This window comes from Cydia amplana, chromosome 23, assembly GCF_948474715.1.
Source record: "Cydia amplana chromosome 23, ilCydAmpl1.1, whole genome shotgun sequence".
NCBI lineage: Eukaryota > Metazoa > Arthropoda > Insecta > Lepidoptera > Tortricidae > Cydia > Cydia amplana.
The window spans coordinates 10,791,601-10,811,196 of record NC_086091.1 but is presented as its reverse complement, the minus strand read 5'-3'; the positions used below and the strand labels follow the sequence as shown (position 1 = coordinate 10,811,196).

General features: G+C 36.1%; 1 protein-coding gene across 2 annotated transcripts in view; it reads left to right on the top strand.

The window, feature by feature from the left end:
* LOC134658781 (hemicentin-2) overlaps window positions 1-19,596 on the top strand; it is a 559,330-nt gene that overhangs the window by 514,306 nt on the left and 25,428 nt on the right. For both annotated transcript variants that reach the window (XM_063514419.1, XM_063514420.1), the window contains exon 8: window positions 18,333-18,350. In XM_063514419.1, coding sequence (XP_063370489.1) covers window positions 18,333-18,350 — 18 coding nt within the window. The remainder of the gene's footprint in view (window positions 1-18,332; window positions 18,351-19,596) is intronic.

Sequence of the window (19,596 nt, the reverse complement as noted above, 5' to 3'; positions counted from 1 at the left end):
GGTTTAAGTTGGAATAATACTGGGGCATAGACTTTCTCGTGTAGACTCAGTATTTTAAAGTAAAATTTTACAGGTGGTTTTTTTAATGGCAGTCTTATTTTCCATCACTTTGTTAGGGAATTAATCCACATAAAAGGTATTATTTGTCTTATTTAAGATTATTAACTATTTTATGCCTAATTGTTCAAGTCGGACTTTTTGTGAAAGTTTGTACACGTTTAAAATACTAATGATAATTGGCTATTACACGCTGAGAGCCTTTAGGCGGAGTAAGTCACTTTCTGAGCACGTCAATTTCGAAGTAGGTCACATTCTGAGACCGTCACTTTCTGAGTACGTCACTATCGATGTAGGTCACTTAGGTAGGTTCTGAATTCGTCAATTTCTCTCCTCCATAAGTCGGACAGCTCACATCAGCGGTAAGCGTGAGTCTTCTTGCATTATCTAGTATGTGTAACCTGTGACGGAGATTCAGTGATCAGGCAATGTTTAAAGTAGGTCGGAAAGGTGACGCGGCCTTCCGTTATTGCCAAATGTCGTGGGAGGAATCTCGCTAATTTAAAAATCCTTGTAAAAATAAATAGCTTTGATTATTTAACGGCCTAGTCGGTAGTGCAGCACTAAGCTGGAGGTCCCGGGTTCGAATCCTGGTAAAATTTATTGGTATGTTTATGACAAATATTTATTTTTTATTTCTGAGCTATGGATGCTTTCTTTGTTTTTAAGTATTTGTCTATATAAGTATCTATATCGTCGCCTCGTACCCATAGTACAAGCTTTGCTTAGTTAGGAGTAAGATTGTCCTCAAATATATTTGTTTTTCCTTTCATACATACATACATACATATAATCACGCCTATTTCCCAGAGGGCAGAGACCACGGATTTCCACTTGCTACGATCCTGGCATACCTCTTTCGCTTCCGTTACTTTCATAACATTCCTCATACACGCTCGCCAGTTTAGGGCGCTCTTGACCTGGCCTTTCTTCAGGATTTCCCCGATCTGATCAGAGAAAGTCCGCCGAGGTCTGCCCCTTCCAACTCCCTCTTCTACTTCTCCCTTATACACTCTCTTTGTCAATCTTCTTTCACTCATTCTTTCCACATGTCCAAACCATCTCAACATACATTTCCCAATTTTTGTCACTAAATCTTCGTTTAGCCCACACTTTTTCCTTATCACACTGTTCCTAATTCACACCACTTACCATACTTTCATAAAATGATCCAAAGTTATAAAACTATTTTGACTTTAATTTGTGGATTTACTAGCGACCCGCCCCTTCGGACGGGTTAACAAATTATACATAAACCTTCCTCTTGAATCACTCTATCTATTATCAAAAACCGTTGCATAGTTTTAAAGATCTAATTGTTTTATACTATGTAGTGATGTGATTTCCAAGCCAAACCATGCTCTCTCACTCGCTCAATTAGTTAATCGAATACCCTCAATTCACCCTGTATCAAACAATATTCAAAATTTTCTTTCCCCCTCCAAAATCCGTCTCCCAATATTAGCCTTAACAAAAGCCTTAACTTTTAAAAGCCTTTAAAAGTACCTTAAATCGACTTCATTAACGAAGAATAAAAAGAAATCAGCACATTTCGGAACTTTTTAAAATATTACAAACTCAAATTGATCCTGATTCAGGGGTTTATTCTGTTCGCTAATACTGACAGGCGGCTATTCTGAGATAAGAGATAAAATTAAATATGTTTAAAAGAGTAGCTTCTGCCCGTGACTTTGTCTGCTTGGAATGAGGATGATGATTGGTAAAAACGGTGCTATGTCATTCCTCAGACGTCTATCCCCATACCAAATTTCTTCTAAATCGGTTCGGGGTTTAAGCGTGAAGAGATAACTGACATACAGACTGCGATAGTTACTTTCACATTTTTGACGACCGGTCTGGCCTAGTTGGTCGTGCAGGGTCAAGACCAACTGGTCGTGACCCTGCCTATGAAGCAGATGCTCCTGGGTTCGAATCCCGGTAAGGGCATTAATTTGTGTGATGAGATATTTGTTCCTGAGTCATGGTTGTTTTCTATGTATTTAAGTATTTGTATATGATATATATCGTAGTCTGAGTACGTATAATACAAGCCTTCTTGAACTTACCGTGGGGCTTAGTCAATTTCTGTAAGAATGTTCTATAATTATGTATTTATATTATTATAATGGATCCCATCACAACTCAGTTTACTTACCTCAAAACTACAATTCAATTCTGAAAATTAGATTTCATATCGACATATCGTTAGAGAAATCTTTCAAACAAACAATATAAACTAAAATTAACTACATTCCTTTATGTTTCTAGCTAAACCCAGTCGACTAAACCTAATTTCTATTTTCCAATACCGTAACGAACAATATCGGGAATTGGACTTCCACAACTATGCCGAAACATCAATCAGATAGCGACAAATTATCTACGAGGTTAAACCCCAAAGGGAACGACAAATTATCTACGAGATCGATACCGTCCCCGAAGTGTGCGATATATCGAAAGGGCCGGAATATACCCCCAAAGGGTGTGACAAATTATTGATGGTCTTTCTGTCGAAGGTACTCTTCTAATTTTGACTTCACCAGCATTACTACTGCAGTATTGCGGCGCAACATTGCTGCTGACTGCAGCCGCTAATGTCAAAAATTTCGGGCAGCAACATAGATTATGACATTAGCGGCAGCAATGCAGTCGGTAGTAATATCGTGCTACAATAATGCTGATGTTGTCTGAGTCCAGATGGGAGATACCTTAAGGCGAGCGACATTCAGACCAAAGGTCGCGGGTTCGCACCCCGGTTGGTACCAATGAGTTTCTTAGAACTTTGTTTTTTTTTACTTAATTGAAATACACAGAAATATTTATTACACATATTTTTTCGTCAAACTGCATGACAGTTTGTTGGCGAATGGTAGCACTCAACAACTAAGTATGTCGAAACATCAATACGAAATATCTTTTGATATTTTCCAATCGCTTATCGCCGAAAACATTGTGAGGAAATCGGAATAATCCCAATAAGTCCAAGACTTCTTGGAGAGAGCTTTGCTCGGAAAACATATAAAAACTCAAAAACGCGCATTTTCCCAGAGATAAGACCTAGCTAGATCGATTTTTTGCCCCCAAAACCCTCTATATAGCAAATTTCATCGAAATCGTTAGAGCCGTTTCCGAGATCCCCGAAATATATAAATAAATAAATAAACAAGCATTGCTCGTTTAAAGGTATTAGATATATTAGATAGATAAATTTATCGATGGTTAGAATCTAGCCCCCAAATGCTCGACAAATTATCAAAGGGGCCAGAATCGACCGTCGAAAGGGGTGCGTAAATTAATTACATTACGAAAAACGATCTTGTTGTACTTGGACAAAGTTTTATCGGCCCGAAATGCGTTTAATGGTCTTTGGTTTGCTAAAACGGTCTTTTGTCAGTTATTTTGAAAACCGGACTAATTTTTAGGAGATGATTAAATTTGTGTTGGTTGTGTATTTTAGTGTTTTAAAGTCTAATCAGGCGTGGCTCACTCTGCGATTTCGTCGCGTCGCAACAAGTACCTACCTAAAAGTGCATCCGTCCCACACCAATTTTGGTGGCTAGCCATAAGCCGCGCGTGGCGCTTGCGCCACCTAGCGGTCACATCTGTTCTAATTATTCGCGATTTTGCGGTCCGTTCCATAATTAAATGTGACCATTTGTTTTTTTTTTGTAATATCTCTGAACATTTATATTTAATATGATATCTGTCAAATTCAACCCAACTAGGTAATAGTAGTAGTTTGACTCTTTCTGTCATTTTGAAATTTTTCTTTTTAAGTACAGAGTTCAATTTAAAAGCAGTTTATTAAACAACGCAACCCATTTATAAAATATTTCATAATTCATAATTCATATTATATTTATTGCACCCATGGTAAGTGTTATATAGGTAATAGTTGTTTCACATGGGCCCTGGTAGGGCACGGCAATATTCTTAAATCTATTGAGTTTGTATGTATGTAGGTACCATTAACAATGTCTTATTTCATTTTAATATTTTCCGCTCTCAGCTCGTATCTTGCTGAGTGCATCGCTGGTACCGACGCAAAGTAAATGAAAAGATGGGATACGCGGCGCCCAAGATGTCCTCTATTAAAATAATTCAGCTAAAGTTGCCGTAAACAAAGATAGGGATGGGACAGATATCGATAAATGTACCTATTGTTTGTCATATTAGTCATAAAACTGAAACCGTTAACATTTCAGGTTTTTCGTTAGGTTATCCTATAGATAGATTAGGTTTGTTTTATGGCAATCCTGTAAAGTGACTCGTTTCTGAACCAAATGAATGATGACTAACGAAAATGCGGGCAAACAATATATTATGGCTTAAAACTATTTGGGAAACAATAGAGACCCATCGATAAAATAACATCATCATCATCAGCTTGCTAGGCCTTTTATTTATTTAGGGTCGGCCTTCCCTGTTATGTTCTTCTATTCTGCATGATTGAGTGCAAAGTTGGCGTCTATATTAAGATCTTTTAGGTCTCGCTGAACCGTCGTCAGAGCGTAAATTCATAAAAATGAAGTTACAGAACTATTATTTTACAGGTTGACCCAAAGAGACGTTGAAAACAAAATTCTGGTTTTTTTTTTTTACTTTCAATAATTCTGTTAAAATTAAATATTAAAACTATTATATTTCCCTAAACAATCTTTGTCAACATAATTTTGGCTTTTTGGGCCAATCAGTAGTATTTAACGTATTGCCTGGCTTTATAAAATGAGGACTGAGGGAAATGTTATGTGATGACTGTTACAACATATGTACAGATCTTTATAGGTGAATACACACATTTTACAATAATTTATATCATGTAATACGTAAATTTAACTTTTTTGATGGAGTTGTACCAAGGTTAAGTCGTATAAAAATAAGATAAAATATCTTCGGAAACACTACCTTATTAAGCAAATTATTTGCATTTAACTGCATACTCTGCTGCTCTGTGTTTTGCTGGCCAGAAAAAAAAACATCTAATTCATGAAAATATTAAAGTTTTACCATATTATCGACATCGATAATTCGTCTATAGTGCCCATCCGCATTCTTAATGTGATCACATTGCAGCGTGCAACAAAAGGCTACGTTTTATCGCTTACTTAGTTTTTCTTCAACTTTGCAGTTTTTAGGGTTCCGTGTGTTTGTGACAATGTTGCTTATCACTGTGTAACGTCGTTTGTAGAATCACCTGCAATAATATGTTACTCTTTGAAGGCCGCAAAAATATGTGACACGCTCTTAAGGCTCTACAAATAAGATCGTTTTCAGGTATATATTTGCGCCCTTCTTTGTGTAATGTAGTATTACCGGTGACGGCGGTGACTGTACTAGACTACGGCAAATACATCATATTTTACTGACGGTTTTCAGTGCTTGTATTGTTTTGTGGATTACCAGTAGTATTTTTTATTTTTTATTTATTTAGGTAAACAAACAGTCACTACAAGAAAGGCTTAAGTATATAGTATTTTTAACACTATATACAGTATGTGTGACCAACACCGTTCACCACTAATTACAATTAGGTACTTTGATTATTCGGAGCTTCGGAGGGAAAGCGGCCGGGGTACATAGAAGTATGTATTCGAAATTTCAACTCAATCAGTCCAGTAGTTTAGGAGAAAATTTACCGTGACAGATAGAGACTTGATTACCTGCATAAACGCAATATTTCACCGTCAAAATCGCAATTTTCTTGTGTTCAAATTGTCAGATTTTCACTGTCATTTCTGACTTTTGTAATACTTGTGTATCGAGTGACTTTTGTAATGCTTGTGTATCGAGTGAGTACAAGCTTTTATCGCTGACTGTACTTTGGCCACTTCCTGTCTCCATCATCAGATCAGCTCCATAATGTCATAATATTGCATTGTCATTGTCATCCAATATACATATGTATGCAAAATTTAAGCCCAATCGAAAATCGGGAAGTGGGTCAAATTTAGCTTGCAAGATTTAACCCACACTAACTAACATTATACCTACATACTAACAGGGCAAGTTAAATAAAAGCTTGCAAAAACTTGTGATCTAGTATGTATAGCAATGGTGTAGAGTTGAAGATACTCGTGATAAAGCTATGATGAAAGATACAGAACCCTTTATTTCGAATCCACTCTCACACTTGACGCTCTCAAGTAAATGATTCACGACTCCCGACTAATTTCTAAAGCTCAAAGCTTTTGTTGTTAACTATGGGAGCTTGAAACAAGCTTTAAGCTCCAGCCGATTTGTACGGCAAAGGCTTATTGATTGGAATTCTTTTGTTTATGTCGTACTTTTTGTGAAACCTTAAAGCTATTTTAATATAAGAGCCTCGGTAGAGAGTACCATTTTGTACCATTTGGAGTTGAAACTCTAGGTCCATGGGGTCCCAGCGCGCATAAGTTGTTCGCAGAAATCGCGAAGCGTCTGGTTGACGTAACTGGTGAAGCTGGCGACTACCTCGCACAACGTATCAGCATTGTATATACTAGTGTTGAGTTGCTCACTCGTGAGGCACCTCTTTTGTACCACTCATTTTGTTAAATTGTCGCAGTACTTCACACTGCAAAAATGTCTTACTTCACTCCTCTATTCATTTTACTCATTTACTCGCGCGCATCACAACAGCTCTTACCACACAAATCATTCAAACACTTCATTTGAAAAAACCACTCGCTGAGGCGCGCGAGCGCGCGATGCACACAAGTACTCACAACTCGCAAGAGTCGCGATACTCGCGAGCGCGCGAGCAGCTCGGTACTCGCCGACATTTAAATCCTCATTTGAGTCTCAAATGAGTCTGTTAACTGCCGAACTACAAACCTTATTGCAAGGACAAAAGGTCCAACGAGAAATTCGTTAAAGTTTCGCTCACCGCCTCACGCGCACTGACTGGGACATTGGGACATTCCCTCAGAAATCCTTTCAAGATGAAACAATGAATTATAATTATCCAAAGAGGGAGTGAGACAGACACACGCCCAACTTCAATGTCGCCTCGCCGAAAATGACACACGAAAGACAACAAGCGTAAGCGCTGCAGGCTTTCATACATCTTAAATATGTCTTTCATAAATATGTCTATACATTAAATATTTTTTGTTGCCGTTGGAGTTTTTTGAAGCCGGATGAACGGTCGATGCTAAAAAAATTGTAGTATCTCATCTCATTTGAAGTAAGACATTGTAGTACTTCATTTTAGAAAATGAGGTACTCATACAAACTCGTTTTAAATTGATGTCCCACCCATCACTAGTATATACAGCGAGGACATGTCGCCAGCATCCTTGGTACAATGCCTCAAGGGCCTATTTTAGATTTAAGCTAGTTTTTAATTTCTTTTAGTAATACCACTGTATATATCTTGTTTGTAAATTAATGATTATTTTTAATATTAAAGTTTAGAGTAGGTAAGTTTTTTTAGTGTAGAAAAAATGTCTTCGATAAAATTGATTATAAGAGTTGAGCAAACTAAAGTTTAAAAATTATATGACTTCTGTAATAAATATTGAATTTTAAGAACTGTTATTATAGACGTGTTTAGTGTTTTTTTTATGATTTCGCAATTGAAAGTTTTATGAAGGACATAAAAGTTTTAATGGGGTTAGTTTTTATTGATAATTTTACTGCCATTTAAACAGTTATCAAACAGAAATCAGATGTTAATAAATTGAAATAAAATAATTAGTGCCGTGAATTTATACAGTTTTAATTGTACCTATCCTGATGTCTTAATTAAGCTGAGTATTTAATTAATTTGAATATTATATAAGAACTGAATACCTACCTACCTACTAATAAATTGACATGTAATATTTAGAAAAATTATAAATAAATTACTATATAAAACTAAAATGTACTTATGTGCATACATCCACATATAAACGCCACGTAAACGCTTCGCCATGATGCTTATCTAAGATTATGTGTTTAGTAATTCACGCGAAAACGTAAACTCTCATTTAATTTTATAGGCGTATAACGCGTTACACCCATAGTGATGTACGAGTGCCATTTCGGGTGAAATTCCCGGCCATAGGGTATTTGACAGTATTTAAAATAAATTATTTTACACCATGCATGAAATAAAGCACCAGAAGATAATAGATAAACGTAAATAGCAGTTAGTTTTAGACACAATTTCTATTTTACACTCGTATAAAGAGTAGTTTATTTGATTGTGCGGCCACATGCTAGTGTTTCATATAAATTCCATAGTAGCAAGATTGTTTTGACGGTTCGAAAAAAGAAACTGATTTGACTAGTAGTCAAATACCGTATTGACAAGGAAATTTTACTTACTCTACGCCGATTTACTCATTCCTATATGGTGAATACTCCCGTAGAGTCTACGGGAGTATTCACCATATAGGAATATATTGAGATTTTCGGTAGCTTGTTAAAAGCGATCGGACAAGTTCGAGTCTTGGCTGAAACGGCGAATTTTTCCATAATTTTTTTTTTGGAAATTTATTTAATTATATTGTGTGTATTTTTGTCCAAATCCTATATTATAATGATCCTATATTATGTTAATTATGAAAATAATATTTGAATTATGTTATTTAATTATGTGCACATGGACATTCTTGTATATAGGCATGGTTTAGTTTATTAGTTATGAGTGTTTAATAAGTAGGCATATGTATTTTAATATTCTTGCTTATAAAACTGTATTGTTTGCATGCTGTTTGTGGACAGCTGAATAAGGAGGACAACAATAAACGTGAACATTTTTTCTATTCTCGGAAAATATTTCCCGGTACCTGGGAATATTTCCATCCCTGTAACATAGCATGCAATATCCTAATAAAAAAGCCATTTTATCAATTTCCTTTTTTCGTAATAGTGAAAATACCTATTTTTTCTATTCTCGGAAAATATTTCCCGGGACCTGGGAATATTCCCATCCATGTACCATAGCATGCAATATCCTAATAAGAAACCCGTTCTATCAATTTTTTTTTATAATTGTGAAAATACCTATTTTTTCTATTCTCGGAAAATATTTCCCGGTACTTGGGAATATTCTGATCCCTATCCCATCACATGCAATATCCTAAGTAATACCAAGAACTATAGTTCTTGGTATTACTATAGAGCCGTCTTATTACAGCGAACAGAGACAGAATGAAAAATTGACACCCGTATTATTATGCATTTCTTCTGTTTCTCGGGAATTATTGCCCGGTACCTGGGAATATTCCCATCACTATCGCATACAATATCCTTTCCTCCTATCCTATCCTTTGTTTTTATAATTATTAATGTATTATTCTTTCTTGGGAAATATTTCCCGGTACCTGGGAATATTCCGATCCCTATCCCATCACGTGCAATATCCTAAGTAATACGTACCAAGAACTAGAGCCGTCTTATTAAAGCGAACAGTGACAGAATGAAAAATTGCCATCCGCGACCTAATTCCGTCACCCATTAGCGCACAAGGATGTAAAGACATGAAGAGGGCTAAGAGATTACTGTATGGAGTCCGTTGAGAAAAGAGATTGGACCATACAGATTTATAACGTATACTTGGTCAAGCAAATCTTCTCAATAGAAAGAGGCGGCAAATTTGAAAAATCGCGGGTTTGAATTGTTCGAAAATCGTGTGTCATTTGTAAGTAATCTGTGGAACTGCTTTGTTTACATTTCATAGTTGTTCGATGTACATTGCTGATTTTTGTTCGTTTCCTGGCGATACCATACTTTAGTTTGCTTTACATTGCTACTGACATATCCGGCTTGACAGACTATAAGCCACTACATATGGATTTAAAACGAATGTTAATAAAATAAGTAATTTGTAAAAAAAAAAATTAACGAAATATCTAACGAAATGTTAATTTCTTCATCAAAAACATTCACCGGTGGTGAACACGCTTCGATAGCTTTTCTTACTTAACTTAGCTTAACTTACTTTCTATACATCTCGCTCGCACTAATATCGTTGGTCGTGTTGGTCAAACCAATTTGTCAGTAAATAGGAACAAAAAAAACTATAATAGGTACTCATCATTTTCTTTTGGGTGCTAGTACAGTACTAGCTACTACACTAGTAGTGTAAGATAAAGATAGTATGATTCTCTCTGTCTATGCTTGATATTAGACAGTCCTTTGACACTATATACCAGTACGAGCGAGATGCATACAAAGTAAGTTACGCAAGTTACGCAATATTATGTTAAGTGTGAAACTCGTGGTAGGACTACATGTCTCATCCAATGCTTAGTATCCGTGTAGGCCGTGCTCCTGAGCAAAATTCAATTTCCTTCTGAGGAGGCATGTTTTAATTAGAGTACATACGATTGATGTCATTCGCTATTGCCAGCGACGTTTTATGGGACACACAAACCGACACATTAACAGGAATAGGTGTGTATCTTTATTAAACAGTCGGCGCGATTCGGGAAATGAATTAGAGATTCACTAGATATGAAATAGTAAAGATGTGTCGTTCCACGACAAAAGGTACCTTATGGTGGCTGGCGCTTACGCTATTATTAACGCCGCTCCAATATTAGCCGGGGCAATGGTACCTTTTGCAGTGGAACGTCACATATCTTTACTATTTCATATCTAGTGAATCTCTAAATCATTTCCCGAATCGCGCCGAGTTCCGTTAAAATTCACAACCTAAACTACTGAAGGTAAGACCTTGAAGATAGATAGATAAAAACTTTATTTCAAAACATTATCGTGACAAAAAATAATGAACTTATTTAACATAATTTAATGTAATAATGACGTCTATATCGATTTCATATTCGAATTTCGAACTTTGAAAAACTTTGACCTCATTTCCAAAGTCGAGGTGACGTTTTATTGAGTGTGTGAACAAATGTCGCATTGGCGGTCGTAACTGTCGTAAGGTGCAGTTCCTAAACACATCGTAAAGAGCTTAGAATATGTGTGTAGATAAAGCAGTGTATGTGTTACTGTACATAAGCAAAAATCGTGGGCCTTACTGAAAGTTTCTGGATTCTGATATATATATGAGACGACTTATTTTTTCTAAGTGGCCAGTCCAGGAATTTTCAGTATGCCCTAAGTACTCACTGAGCGCTAAGTGTAGTACCTACTATAAACGATGATAACTAAAATGAATTATCTCCAGCTTCATTAAAGTCAAAGTCAAAGTCAAAATAAACTTTATTCATGTAGGCCTAATAGCAACAAGCACTTATGTAACTATAATACTTATATTACCCAAAAGACGTTTTTAGGGTTCCGTAGCCAAATGGCAAAAAACGGAACCCTTATAGATTCGTCATGTCTGTCTGTCTGTCTGTCTGTCCGTCTGTCTGTCCGTCTGTCTGTCCGTCCGTATGTCACAGCCACTTTTCTCCGAAACTATAAGAACTATACTGTTGAAACTTGGTAAGTAGATGTATTCTGTGAACCGCATTAAGATTTTCACACAAAAATAGAAAAAAAACAATAAATTTTTGGGGTTCCCCATACTTCGAACTGAAACTCAAAATTTTTTTTTTCATCAAACCCATACGTGTGGGGTATCTATGGTATGATATTGAGGTTTCTAATATCATTTTTTTCTAAACTGAATAGTTTGCGCGAGAGACACGTCCAAAGTGGTAAAATGTGTGTCCCCCCCCTGTAACTTCTAAAATAAGAGAATGATAAAACTAAAAAAAATATATGATGTACATTACCATGTAAACTTCCACCGAAAATTGGTTTGAATGAGATCTAGTAAGTAGTTTTTTTTTTATACGTCATAAATCGCCTAAATACGGAACCCTTCATGGGCGAGTCCGACTCGCACTTGGCCGCTTTTTTTAATTGGACATATGCCAAATATACCTACTAAATTAAAAACTTGAATTACATAGTCTAAAAATTCATAAAACCTACATTAATCTTTTAAAAAGTCAACTCTAACTCACAAACGGATATAATAAATCAAAATTATATTAAAAGAAGCAAAACCTTTCGCCAACTTAAATCTAAAACTTCAAACCCCCGGTAAAATTCACCTTAAAGTTGCTGATTCGAGAAAATTCTTTGAAACAATATTAAGGGAGTCGGGGAAATATAAAATCGGACGATGTGACGTTTCATTTGGGGACATTATTGAATTTGACTTATTGGAACGGCGGACAGGGGCGGGGTGGAGTTGATTTAGCTCGTTTAAGCTCGCGGTTGGAAGGCGAGGTATTTTAAAAATAGAGGGTAAAACCGCAACGAAACGCGCAACATGTAAGACTCAATCTCTTGTATGAGTGACTAAGAGCTTGTTATATTTATTTTTGCGCATTTTAGCGAGACTACGCGCCAAACGTGTCTACATTATCTAACAGCTTAAAGGCTTAAAGCAGAGCTTAAAGGCAGCTTAAATAAAGAAAAAGGGACAGAAGTCCTAGCCAATGTGACAATCGCTTGCGCTTCGCCATCGAATCGCTTTGTGTCTCTCTATCACTCTTCCGTATTAGTGTGACAGTGACAGATGCGTTTCGTTCGCTACGTAGCGTTAGCGATTGGCATGGTGTCTATGGGGGCAGTTACGTTCTTAAGTCGAAGATCGACATCTTTTGCTCGAAACGAGAAGGTACAACAGCAGCATTGGTGGATCGACGCAGTCGCGACAGTTGTGCGTGACCGTTTTTAGTACATACATCTACGATATCTTGACATTGTAATTAATTCTAAATCAATTTGAAATATATTTTTTTGATTATTTATTTGACATGTACCACACATAATCGATATCTTGAAAATGTATTATATCTACCGTAAATTTAAGTTAAATCTTAAATTATGTAAATTATGCTGTATTATGACGTGTAAAAATCTGTATTTTTTACCAATAAAAATCTGAAATCTGAAAAACTTATGTTTATTGGGCCAACATTTATTTTGCTATCGATTTTTTTTAGGGACAACTATAAGTGTTTCGGCAGACGCTGTCAAAGTAACCTTCTAACTTTCAATTAAGGTTTACATTAGCTCACTTGTGCCCGGGACCTTGGCGTATCAGTGACGTTTTTGTTTATGACGTAAAGCGTTCAAAAGGTTAAAATAAATTCTATACTTACTTTTAAACTTAATTTCGACTCCCACCATCCGCTGTTCTCCAGCAGGTGCTGGAACCACGCCAGTCTGGACTCTGGCGGGAATATTAAAAATAAACACGAACGCGCCGGGTCCGAACACTGGCTTAAGGTATTACGGGATATTTGAACTTTTTGCTTCATAAAGGAAGAGGTTTTTGCACTGAAGTCTAAAAAACTGTACCTATCTCTATAACGAGTGTTTTAATGCTTTATTATGTTATGAGTTACATTCACTGTTTTATCAACACACATAATAACACACATATTATAAGTAAGCTATCTATGATGTGTTCAGGAACCGCATGTTATGACCGCCATTGAAACATCGTTGATCTATCGCAGAAACGTGAATATGAGGTGATGTCTCCGAAATATCTTGATCGCTCATTTTACACGAAAGTTATGTTATATCAACAAAACGAACTAATAAACTGAACGTCAAATGGCAGTAAATGAAAGCTTTTTTCCGTCCAATCGTTCTAACCAACTAAGCTACCGAAGCGTGTCCAATACTGGTGAATATTACTGACTCAAAATGTCAATAGCAAACTCTGCTCAGTACTAAATTAATTTGTAACTCTCAATTATTTCAAGATTACCTAAAATAAAGGTACCCCTAATAAGTCACACTTAGTGTAACTTGTAAGGCCTGAGTGGACGCTCGAAGCGGAGCGTTCGGCGGGGCGTGCGGCGTGGCGTCGGGTTCACAAGTAATTTGAGCAGCGTGCACTAAGGCCGCTACTATACGCTTGCATTTGTTTAACATGCTCGCCGCACGCCCTGCCCCGCTGCACGCCCAACTCGAGCGTCCACTCAGGCCTTACACTTAATAGATATTTTCGTGGGCCGCCTGCCTAATTTTTAATTAAGGAGTAAATGTTATTACAGACGGTCTGTAAGTAATGGACACTTCATTAAAGGTACCTTGCGAGGGACGAGTATTATATACCTACCTGTTTGTGTCAAGTATGAGTACGTAGGTACTTTAGTTTATTTTTTCGACGACTGGTCTGGCCTAGTGGGTAGTGACCCTGTCTGTGAAGCCGCGGTCCTAGGTTCAAATCCCGGTAAGGGCATTTATTTGTGTGATCAACACAGATATTTGTTCCTGAGTCAGGGGTGTTTTCTATGTATTTGTATTGTATATATTATATTATCGTTGTCTGAGTACCCACAACACAAGCCTTCTTGACTTAATAAATCTGTGTAAGAATGTCCTAATAATATGTACCTATTTATTTATTTATTTATTTATTTTCAACACACTTGCTCGTTGTGGAACTCATTGAACCGCTTTTAGGCGCATAAAGAAAGACTCACGTTAGACCGGGCCGTGTCCGGGCCGGAACTTCCGGATCTTCGTTTTCTATGGGAAGCATCATGTGATCACCGGTCATCTGTCATAGAAAAGTAAGCGCCGGAAGCTCCGGCCCGGACCCGGCCCAAAATAAGCTACCCAAATTACTAACTCCAAGCGGACGAAGTCGCGGGCAAAAGCTAGTATATAATAATTCGAGAGATAATAACTTTAAATAACGCTCTGTAAAAGCTGTTGAAATTGTCGTCCATTTTAATGGACCCTGAAAATACCTGGAAAACTAAAGTTTCAGGACACCGGCTGAAAAAACAATCGCGAAGGGAAATATCTTTAATGCCCGCTCTGCTGTAATCGCATTAAGTTTAGTGATGGGAAGCACTGGTTTTAAATTTATCGATAAAAAATATAATTATTGAAAAATGGAATGCAAGGAGACAGGGTGAAACGGAACGTAAGTGAGAGAGAACGATGAGAAGAGGTGCGGGAAAAGAGAACGGGTAAAACGATTTAAATGGTGAAAGGGCGAATGGGCCAAAAAGTTGGTAAAATGTTGTTAATAAAAAAATCGTTACATGTTTTAGTGGTTTTTATTTAGAGGCCTACCAGAATCCCACATTATGTTGTTTTTTAAGAAAAGTGCATAAATGATGGTTAAGCGTTCATCACCTATAAACCTTCTATGAATTTATGACGTATAAATAACACTTGCACTGTGTGTGCTATCAATAATCGTTGCAGACTTACCTCGGTCTAACTCTAACAAGTTTTTTTATATCTTTCACAAGAGTGTAAAAACTCTGTAAGTACATAATTTTATGAATCTAATTAATCCAAATGTATTCCAAAATGCAAACATTTTCAAAAACGTTTCGACTGGATCAGTGTTAAGCCCTTGCTACACGGTCGCCGACAAGCCTTCTAACCGTCTGACCTTGGTCTGACCTTGGTCAGTTTTGGTCAAATTTTGTTGGAAACAACTGTCTACACGGACCGGGACGGACCAAGGTCACGCGGTCTGAAGGCTTGTCGGCGACCGTGTAGCAAGGGCTTTAATAATACGCCAAGGGCAACAGTTCAAGGCCACAACTAAACTACGGTCAAGGTCAACAAGGTCAGAAGGTCAGCGACTGTGCGTCATTAACTAATGACGCACGCAATTAACTAATTATCCTTAATATTAAGTGTTGATAGATTGATTTATCAGGTACAAGGCTTTCTATGACTATTCTGGGTAACGCTCGGAAACAAATATCCAACTGTTTATATTATCACTTTTTGTTTCACTATGATGGTGGCAAACAAGCGTATAGCCCTTGGAACATTTGAAACTCTTGTGATATAATGTAAAAATACGAATGTAAAAGGTATTCCTCTTACAGGCGTATTCTGATTTTAATAATAGGTTATGAATTATATGAAGAAGAAGAAGCAGAAGAAAAGCATTTATCTGGATTAGATAATTATGGATCTGATCTGTCAGTGTCAAAAGTGACATTTCTTCAGCCAAAAACGTTATTTCTGACAGTTCAGATTCATATCAAATCCAGATTTTATTCTTAACGTATTATTACAATCAGAATACTCCTGCCTGATAGTTTGCAAAATAAAACTTTTTTTAAAGTTGCGCTAAAATAAAAGTATTTATTTTAGTACCTACTTGTCCTTGTTTCTATTTATAACTCCGGTTCAATCATCTAATGGAGGAGACTTCTAGTAAGTCAATAAGTACCTAATATTTATTAGCACAAAAATTAACAAAATATAATAACAAAACTTCATTAAGACGAACAGAACATTGTGCTAAAAGGTCCTCACTAACTTCTCACTCATATTCGAAATATTAAGTACACATAGTAAGTCATTTAAAATAATAATATTGACGAATAGTACATCTACAAAATAAACACTACATAAATTCACTAAAGCAAAACTGTTGCCCGAAAGTTGCATTTGTAGCTGCACAAAACGTCCACCTGCCAATAAATTTAACATCGCAAACAAAATACAAACAAACTGATAACCATTTGGCTTCCTTCCAGCAAGTGAGGCGCCAAAATTTATCGATAAGCATCGCAGCACTAGTGCGAAAATTCACGAAACTTTGCAAAGTGAAATTTCGAGCAATTAATTCATGGAAAAGTTGGAAAAATTCCCGTACGTTATAAGCTTCTAACTCTTGGTGTCCGTTTGTTTAAAAGGTCTTAAGTTAGAAGAAAGTCAATGTAGATAGTACCATTTTGAAAAGAAGTGTTGTTACATCTGTCGTGGAATAAAAAAAGTAAAAGAAATATGGCAGCTTACCGCTGTTTTCGGGGTAGGGATTATTGTAAAACAGTTGAAAAGGTGGATTTTTGTATCATTAAATTAAAAGCTCTTGAGATTTTACGTTTAAAATTTGTGCAATATCGTTCCGAAAGGAACACTTGATTGTGTGTTTATTTTTTATCGTCCGTCTCGTTCTACTAATTACATCGATTGTATGTCTATCTCTGTTTATCGTGTCTGTACCGCTAAATAGGTAATTATGTATCAATTAATTAAGTTTCGATCTTTAATATCGAGTATAGAATTTGCCCTTACGTTTTCAAAGCTCCTGTTTAATAGTTTTATCTACCGTAACTTTAAGACCACCAAAAAAGTTGGTTTTATTTTTCTTTAGTCATAGGTTTATATTGACACAGACGTAATATGATTACATTACACTCGATACAGCTTACATCACTTTCTAACACTGCGCGTAGTATTGTTATATGCTATAATCGCAACCATAATGAGTAAGTAGCAAAAATAGCTAAGGATTGAGGTGTTCAAAATAATCTACACACCTCCACATTCATAAAAAAAAACTTGTGTTCAAAGTAATTGAATTTAATACTTATTTTATCACGGAAAAAAATTATCGATAAATGCTGCACCTCACTTGAGCAGCCGTTCTTTATTCTCCCGTGCATATTAATTAGCTTATTTTTAAAAATGGCCGCCCGGTAGCTTATTTCGTTTCATCTTATTTAAATATCGTAAATTACGCATTAATGAATACTAAGGCGAAGATACGGCATGCGTACTAATTGGTATCAAAAAGCATTTAACCGACTTCAAAAAGAGATTTTACGGTTGAGGGGAACTTTTTAGAAAAATCAATTTCACTTCGTCAGAGCAAAATGACTATAATATTAAATATTTTATTATAATATTTTAAACAGGTTCGGTAATTATAAGGTATTTTTGTGTATTACAAAATGGCAGATTTGGACTATATATATACAGCTCACAGAGCCACTACAAAAAATACAAAAATACTTCACTACATAGTATAAAACAAAGTCGCTTCCCGCTGTCTGTCTGTCCCTATGTATGCTTAGATCTTTAAAACTAGGTACGCATCGAATTCTGATGCGGTTTTTTTAAATAGATAGAGTGATTCTAGATGAAGGTTTATGTATATTTTAACCCGTGCAAAGCCGGGGCGGGTCGCTAGTTATTTCATAAAATGCACAATGTTTATGATCTAAGGCAGCGGTCGGTGAACCTGTCACCTGCGGCCCGCGAGCCTCCCTGGCTATTTTGTATGTAATATTGACAAATGACAATGTCTGATAAAGTCATAAATATTAACAAAGTGCGGCCCGCGTCAACTTCGTTTTCTACTATGTGGCCCTTGGCTGCTAAAAGGTTGCCGACCGCTGATCTAAGGGACAATGCCTCCCGGTAAGCAAATTGTTGCCTGTATTGGGAGATAACGCTCTTCCTTAGGTAGTTAATGAGCGTTTATTTTACAGTTTGTTATTTAATAAACATTTATACACAATTGTGTACATATTTACAGAGTTATACATGTATAGGAAAGTTTTGTACTCTTAAATAATTAGTAAACTCAATTTCTTCTGTTCCAGAATGAGACGGTGCGAGCGGTAAGTTTATAAATACACCTATGTTTTATCGTTATTTATAGCATCCTGGTAACACGGCACCAAAATGTAAATATTCATGAGTGTCGTTTCAACTCAATCCCCTCTTACAACTTCACCTTAAAACTCAAGCCTTAATCCCAATAATTTCATTACATTGTTAACGCACATAATGTGTATGTATTAAATAAATTGCTTCATATTAGGCAATACACATGTCCCGAACTGGGTCTGTTATTTTCCATGCATATCTAATTAATGGCGATTTGCATTGCAAATACTTTGGGAGAAGTTTGGAAGTTAGGTAGGCTGGAAGAGAAACGTGTAATGTATTAAACAAGCACCTATGTCATGTTGGTCTCCAGGGTGGATCAAGGCCTGGAATATATTAGACAAGTTTTCATTCCAATAATATCCAATCTACACGGTATCTACTTAGCAAAACATTTAGGGACTAGGACAATTTGTATAAAATTGTTGGAGATGATTACATAACTTTTCCTTTATTCAAAAATGTAGAATCTCAATAACAATACACTCTTTTACTAATTTAAACTAAAACTAAAACACATGATTCCAAATTTAAGTGTCTGTCCATGGATTTTGGAGCGTCAGTACCTACCTACCTAAGTTTTTATTATTATTATTTTTTATTGTAGATTCACAATACAAAATAATAATTTTACTTCCATCGTTTCAAGGGAACAAATGACTTTTTAAAAAGTTATTTGATAATATTTCTTTAAAACAAATAACAATTATAATGTTAGATAAGAAAGAAATAAACATATTAATGGTCAAAACTCATACAATTTGACATATAAACATGTATTGTAATTTGTAAATACCGTCACTTTATGTTGTGAAATAGATTTCCTCTATCTTAATCTGATCTGATAAAGCATAAACTTTCACGTCAGATTACAACGCAATGCTTTTAAATTCCCAAATCCCATTAGGTACCCTCAAAATATTATCAAACTTCCAACTTACCCCATCCACATACTGCTCTTCGCTTTTAACTCTCAAAGACACTGTCAGTTCACCCCCAAGGGGAGAAATTAAAATTTTACTGCGCCCTTGGACCTATCACTGCCTATTACACCCTCTTACGTAAAGTAATAAATTTACGGAAAAATCTGCCAAGTTTTATTGGAAGGTCGAAGTTGTGAAAGCGATTTAGGTTGATGAAAAATTAAAGTGATATAGGGGAGAGAGGTTTTTCTGAAGCAAAATGGTGCGTTAATCG